This window comes from Tyto alba, unplaced genomic scaffold, assembly GCF_018691265.1.
Source record: "Tyto alba isolate M040663 unplaced genomic scaffold, T.alba_DEE_v4.0 Super-Scaffold_17, whole genome shotgun sequence".
NCBI classification, from domain to species: domain Eukaryota; kingdom Metazoa; phylum Chordata; class Aves; order Strigiformes; family Tytonidae; genus Tyto; species Tyto alba.
The window spans coordinates 8,273,753-8,280,793 of NW_024881279.1; the positions used below are offsets into that span (position 1 = coordinate 8,273,753).

The 7,041-nt window shown below is 60.1% G+C and overlaps 1 protein-coding gene across 1 annotated transcript; it reads left to right on the forward strand.

Annotated features, from left to right (window-relative positions):
* Window positions 1-1,645: 1,645 nt before the first annotated feature.
* Window positions 1,646-6,785, forward strand: GM2A (GM2 ganglioside activator). Its single transcript, XM_042790443.1, has 4 exons — window positions 1,646-1,965; window positions 3,841-3,993; window positions 4,857-5,039; window positions 5,161-6,785. Exons 1-4 carry the CDS (start codon window positions 1,849-1,851, stop codon window positions 5,314-5,316), a joined length of 609 nt encoding a protein of 202 aa, XP_042646377.1. The 5' UTR covers window positions 1,646-1,848; the 3' UTR covers window positions 5,317-6,785.
* The last annotated feature ends 256 nt before the right edge of the window (window positions 6,786-7,041 follow it).

Here is a 7,041-nt window from a genome sequence, read left to right on the forward strand (position 1 = left end):
GGGTGAGATAGCTCAGAAAACTATTTGAACTGCAGAGGATTTTGCATGTGTTGGAGCCCAGAAAACGGTCACAGACTCCTTTGGTGGGGATCTAGGTCACGCATGCTTCTGTCTTGAGTTAGAGCAGTGATTTCAAATAATTTCGGTCCCTGCCTGTGTTTTTCCAAGCAAAAAGATGTGAGTTAACCTGTCATTACAGTCCTTTATTCTCTTTTTTCCCCCATGGCAAAATGGAGGGGGGAAGGATGGGACTGGGGGGAGTGAAACCTTCACCCACGCTGGTTGTGAGAAGCTCTGCTCCCCTCCCGGCCCCAAACATGGTGCTCTGGCCATGCCCATGCCTCTCCCCATACATCCCCGTCCCCATCCCAGTCCCCCGGCTGCTCCGGGGCCTCAAAGTGAAAACTAATCCCAGGGGATAACTTTCCGCCCTGCTCCCAGGCGTGAGGAACAGGGCTATTTATTCCTCACCCTTAAGCCTCCCCAGAGGATCAGCGATGCAGTTGTCGCTGCCGGCGCAGGGTGGGCAGCAGTGTCTGCCACGGCCCCTGCCCGCTCCTGCGCCCTGCCGTCACGCTCCCGGCCGGCCTTGCTGCTAAATAAGGATGAAAGGCTAAAAATAGAGCTGAGACAAGGGTTTGGATAAGCTGGGCAACCCTTCCCAGGGCTGAGAGTGATAGGGGGAGGCCAGGCAGAGTCAGCCTGTGAGGGAGAGCCAAGCTGTCTGTGGGGAAGGGTCCCACAAGTGAGGTGGGGCGGGGGAAGGTCTGAGACCTGCCGCACTCGTGTCCTGTGTGCTCAGTCGGCTTGGCCCCTTCCAGCTTTCCACAGGGAGGGGAAAACCCACGCTCCTGTTCACTAAAATATATGGGAAAACCCACGCTCCTGTTCACTAAAATATATGGGAAAACCCACGCTCCTGTACCATCTGTGATGGTGGGGTACTGTGGGGCCATTCCAGTGCGATACGGGAGCTTGGGGCAGCTCTGGCTGGACAATGGGCACCCAAAGGGGAAAAGGTGGAAGAGAGGAGTGTTAAAACTGAAATGGAGGGTAGGTGGGTGGCGGGAGTGGGGTGCTGTGGCCAACAGCCCAGTTGGGGAGTGCCTGACACCTGTGTGTTGTTGTTTCCCCCCAACCCAGTACACATGGCACCCGGTTCAGGGTCTCAGATTATCTTTGCTCTCCAGCTGCCGCCTGCCCTGGGGGGGTGTGCGGGGGTCCCGGGTGCCGGTCGGGGTTGGGTGCAGCCCCTTTGCACACCCGCAAACCTCTGGGGCAGACAGTGGAGTGCAAGAAGAGATACAGCCCGGGGGGGGGGGCGGGGGGGAGGGGAGAGGAACACGCCGAGCGGTGGGGAGATGGTCTGGTCTCACCCCCCGAAGCTGGGTGGTGTGGGTGGCCTGGTGTGGTGGGTACACCCCGACCGTGAAACACCCCCCCACCCCCCCCCCCTTCCCGTGCAGGGGGCAGGCCCTGGGTGCCTGGGAAAGCGCAGCTTCCCGTCCCAGCATCCCTGCAATTCCAGTCCTGAGCTTGACAACAAAACCAGGGAGGGAAGAGGGAAGAGGGTGGGGGGGAAGAGGAGGGGAAAAAAAAAAAAAAAAAAAAAAAAAAAAAAAAAAAAAAAAAAAAAGGAAGGGAAAATCTTCTAGCGTACACAAGAGGAGGGAGTGGAATCGGGAGTTGGGCCGTCCCACCGCGTAGGGCGGTTCAGTCTCGCCGCTGCCAGCCCCGTCTCGGGGGAAGAGCCCCCGGTTGCCTCCCGACCGGCCTCGCCTTTGGTTTTTCCTCCTCTCGGTGCGTTCCTCCCGCCGGTTTTGCCGCACGGATCCTGCCGGCGCAGCGATGCTGGGAGCGGCGCTGGCGCTGGCGCTGTGCGCCCTGCAGCTCTGCCCGGGCGCGCTCGGCGGCTCGGCCCCGCGGCTGGCGGTGGAGCGGAGCGGGGCCCGGAGGCTGAGCAAGGTGAGAGACACCAAACCCTTCACCCGGCTCCTTTCTGCTGGGCAGGGAAGGGGGGGGGGTCCCGGAGGTGGGGGGGGGGGGTGGGGGGGGCGGGGGCAGCAGCCGGAGCGCTGCAGGGCGGTGGGTTTTACAACCCGCCGGTCCTGCTGGGTTGTACGAGCGATCAAAAGCATTTTCTGCTCCAGAAGGACAGAGTGCAGTGTATGATTCTGGGGCTCGTGTTTGTGGCGGGGGAGCGGGGAGCAGCGGGATCCCGTAGACCTGACCGTGTTGTGGGGGGTTGCAGCGGCGGGCTCGGGTTCAGCCTCGGGGCTGGTGGGGATTTTAATTTTGACAAGCGGTTACGAACCAAGGCGGCCAGCGGCCTCTTCCTTAGGCTGAGCTTTCCCCGCAGCCTCCCAGCACCTCGGCTTTCTCTCCTGATCGTGAGCATTTTCCAGCTCAGGCTGCTGCCTCCTTGTTCCCACGCAGTGCTGGGTCGGGCTCATCAACACGCACTGGTTAAGATACAGCTGATTAGGAAGTGTGACTCTCACGCGGTGCGGAGGGGAATATCTCAGTTTATTTTCCAGGAAAGCTAATGTTGCCCCAGTGAAGGAAGAACCGATTAGGAAGGCTGGAGGGGGGCTCTGTGGGGAAGCGGGGGGTCTGCGGCACAGCAGGACGCAGCCACACACTGATGTTTAGCTCCCATGGAGCCTCTTTGCCTGCAGGCCCGTGGGCAAGGGGCTCCCAGCTCTTGCTAAATGTCGGGGCGCAGTTTGCCCCGAGCCCCACGTCCTGCCCTGCGCCCTGGGCTGCTCCCGGCTGGGGAGCGGGATGGCGGGACAGGCTGCTCGCCTGCGTGGGCAAGTGCTGCCCGTTGGGGCTGCTGGCTGGCACCAGATAAGACAGACTCCACCGGTTCTGCGGCTGCTGAGCAGGCAGGGAGAGCCCCACGCCCGTGGCATGGGGACATGGGCTGCCCCGGCCAAACCTGCTCGGGGTGCGCAGCCCAGGCGTCCTCCTGCCTCCCTGCCAGGAAAAAAAACTGCAATTAGGCTGGAGCTTGTTTGGGGAGGGAGCTGGGGCAGGGCGCTTGCCGCCGGCTTGCGGCGGGCTCAGGGGTGGCTGTTTTCAGGTGAGTGCTGCCATCCCCCTGCCTTTGAATTTGGGCTGTGGGAGCAAAGGGTTCCTGTGGCTTTGCTGGCAGTGGGACTCGGAGGAAACAGGGGAGATCTCCCAGCCCGTCCAGGACACATAAGCAATGTCCCCCCATCTGGGTGACATCCCCTGTGTGTAGATTTTCATTACCACATGGGACAGTACTGCTTCCCTGGCTCATTTGGACTGAATCGGCCCAGGATCAGGCCCCTAGGGTGTATCAGAGAGGGGATGAGCCCAGCTCATCTGCCTCCTGAGCATGAGCAGAGGTGGAAATGTTAAGCTGTGTTTAAAATGCAACACATGAGTGTCATTTCTGCTTCTGCGTGGGACCAGGTGGCAGGAGCCAGTGGATGAGGCTGGTCCTGGGCTGTGCTGGCTCCACAGCCCCAGGATGCTTCTCACCTTATTCACATGCAAAATGTTTGGAGGCTGAGCTGAGGCAAGTTTGGAAATTGCAGCCTGGGAACCTTCTTTGGGTGTAAAGTACAGGCAGTGGGGGCCAGATGAAGAGTTTCTGCAATGCCCTTAGGCTCAGAGAGTTGGGAGTGTGAAAAATGCAGAGGGAAATATTTATCTGGCATTTGAAGAGGGGCTGAAGGTCATTTTCTGGCTGTGTTTGTGAGCTGATGTTTGCGGGGGGGTTTAGGGATCCAGCATTGGGGAAACCTCCTGCAAACCCAGGACAAGGCTCACCTTGGCTCTAACTCCTCCTGTCCCCTGGTGTTGCAGTTGGGTGGCTTTGCCTGGGAAAACTGCGGTGATAAGAGGGACCCAGTGGTGCTGAAGAGCCTCTCCGTGGCACCCGACCCCATCAGCATCCCGGGGAGCCTGCGCATCAGCGCGGCCGTCAGCAGCAGCAAGACCATGGCCTCCCCTCTGAAGGTACGTGCTGGAAGTGCCTCTGCGGGACGAGGGAGGGCAGAGCTTCCCGAAGCCACCAGCAGCTGGGATGTGCCCAGCAGCGGGTACGGGAATGAGCAGCCCTTGGGGGAGCGGTGCAAGGCTGAGCAGACCTGTCTCTGTAAGCCAGAACAGGGCGATGGGCACGGGGAGAACCGTGGTGGGAGCAGACAGACCAGTGGGAACCTGCCAGACTTGTCCCAGTGGGAGAAACCACCTGAGCTGTGCCATGTCCTGGGGATATAATGACTCAGGGAGAGAAACGAAACCCCAAGTGCCCTGGGTGCTCCCGGTGGTTGCTGCAGCACTTGTTTTTCAGTGCCCAGACCCGGCTGCTCCATCCAGGGACATGCCATGGCACCGCTGTGGGAGCACTGGGCTGGCCTGGCTGCTCTGCATCACTTTTTTGGGGACTTTTTGGAATGAGATTGAACACGTCTCTCTGCCCAAGGTGCATGGGCTGTCTTGAGCAATGCCCTGTTGCCTGTTTGGGGCTGGGGCTACGGGGAGCGTGCCGGGGGAGCGCGGAGGCAGAGCTGCGGGATGGAAGCTGCCAGGTGGTTTTGGGACAGGGCACCGAAGAGAGGAGAAGGAGGGGGTGTGTGGGGTGCTGAGAGGTGTTTGCTCAAGGTGTCAAGGTTGGAGGAAGAGAAACCTGCAGGCAGAGAGGAACCAAAAGCAGGATGGGGAAGCAGGAGCATGTGTGGTGGCCCCATGGACACCCTGAAGAATTGCATGATCAGGAGCTGAGGGAGATAGCTGGGGAGTGTGTGTGTGGGGGGACAGACTGGAGGAACCGTGGGTGCCCATGCTGGCTGTACCAGTGCTGAACACTTTCTCTCCAGGCAGTGCTGGTGGTAGAGAAGGAGCTGGGTGACCTCTGGATCCAGCTGCCCTGTATCGACCAGCTGGGCAGCTGCACCTACAACGACGTCTGCACCATCCTCGACAACCTCATCCCGCCCGGCACGACCTGCCCAGAGCCCCTGCTCACCTATGGCATCCCCTGCCACTGCCCCTTCAAAGCGGTACGTCTGAAACCCCTGGCTGGCGTGATGCCGACAGCGCTGCTGGGTAGCACCGTGCCCTTCGCTGTGGGGCTGGGGAGGTTTGGCTGACGTCTTGCCAACATGTCCCCTCTCTCTGCAGGGCTCCTACTCCCTGCCAGCCAGCGACTTCATCCTGCCCGACGTGGAGCTGCCTTCCTGGATGACCAACGGCAACTACCGCGTTCGGGCGGCCGTCAGCAACGGCGGGGAGGAGCTCGCCTGCATCAAGCTGGCCTTCTCCCTGCAGTCCCAGTGAGGGGTGGGGGGACCTTCATCCCCTGTCCCATCCTATCCAGTTGCACCCCAGCTTGTCCCACCCCATCCCTGTGAGGTGCATCCCTCCTGCTTCCAGGAGGAGGCAGCCCCTGTACCCTAACTCAGTTCCCTCCCCTCCCCTGCTACACACAGAAAGGCCCCTCTGGCTGTCCTGCTGTCCCCAAGCCCATCACCAGGGTGTCCCCTGCCCTGGACAGGGTGGTCTTGGAGCCTAACCCAAGCCTTTCAGTGTGACCTGGGGGTAGTCTTTTTTTACCTAGTTTCATTTTTTTTTTTTTTCTCTCAATCCTATTGGCAATTTTAGACAAAAACATTCCAGGGAAAAGCAATATTACTTGGAGCAGTCCATGGGGAGGAAGGAGTGTTTGGGCAGTGCTGGGGCAGGCTGGAGAGATGCAGGATTAGCTGTGGAGGGTGTTGCCACTTGCCCTCACCACCTCTGGCCAGAGCACGGGGCTGTTTTGCAGAAATGTCCCCGGAGTGGCCACAGGAGACCTGTGCCACTCCCCCCCCAGCAGCTTTGGGTCTGCCTTTGGCACATCCCTGTCCTGTGTGTGGGACCAGCTTGGTAACACGTGGCACTGGTGAGGGTACCTCTCCATGTCCCTCCTGCGACAAATGTCACAAGCACAACAGGACTGAAACCACCCAAACCCCCAACAGAAATTCCCACTCGTGAGGGACCAAGTGGCTGGTGCTGTTCCCAGGAGAACATCTCTCCCTGGAGAGATGGCTGGACCCGGGCTGTGCTCGCTCTGAAGTGGGGGACACACAACACAGCTGTGACGGGCACAGCCTGGCCGAGGAAAAGTCCCACTCATCTCATTTTGCCACTGGGACTGAGCCAAAGTGGGACGCTGCGCTGGGACCAGCCTTCCAGTGCACTGGCAGAGGCACCCCTGCAACGTGAAGCAGCATCCTGGACATGGACTGGAAGATGACTGTGAAGACCGGCAGCCTGGGTCCTGTTTGGGGGCCTTGCAGCCCATCTCCTGGTTGTGGTCGGGGGCTGAGGCAGGGGCAGGCATCATCCTTCCTACCTGCAGCTCCGGGGACAGGGCATGTGACATTGCCAGCCTATGCCAGGTCCCCACAGGGCAGAGGTGCAGGTGACCCACCAGCCACCCACATCCCTGTTTCCCTCTCTGTCCCTGCCTGCTTGCATTATTTAGTCTCTCCATAGGGCTGGTCTTCCTCCAAGCACTTTATACGCCTTAACTACTGTTGGGCTGCCCTGGTGGGAGGTCCTCTGCCACGCAGATGTGCTCCCACCGCCTCTTTGTGCCATCGACTCTTTCCATTTCATCCTGCTGCTGGGTCTGACCCGGGTTTGTTTTGCCTGGAGAAGCACTAACACTCTCACCCTGCCACCACGCAGCACCTGTGCCAGGGCAGCATCCTCCTTTCAGGCAGGTACTGCTGGTTCTTAATAAATCTTTTTACCAGGAAGCAGAGCTGGTGCCTCTTAGTGCTGGGAGTGACCTGGGGATGGCATTTGTTTCCCTTGCAATAGCGGGGATGTGGCATTGGGGCTCGGGTGGGGGATGCTGCGGCCAGAAGAGCCGAGTGTGAGCAGCCCTAAGGCCGGCTCCTGTGCGAGGGGCACAACGGGGATCTGCAGGCGCTGCTTTTGGACACAGGGACACAGCCCCCGCCTCCGGGGGACACAGCCCACGCTGGTGGTCACGGGCGTGGGTCGCTTGTC

Bases quoted from the DNA above. Each gene is read 5' to 3' on its own strand.
- GM2A (XM_042790443.1), top strand. From the start codon at position 1,849: ATGCTGGGAGCGGCGCTGGCGCTGGCGCTGTGCGCCCTGCAGCTCTGC. The intron at 1,966-3,840 runs GTGAGAGACACC...CTGGTGTTGCAG, and splicing joins GGGCCCGGAGGCTGAGCAAG to TTGGGTGGCTTTGCCTGGGA. The intron at 3,994-4,856 runs GTACGTGCTGGA...CTTTCTCTCCAG, and splicing joins CCATGGCCTCCCCTCTGAAG to GCAGTGCTGGTGGTAGAGAA.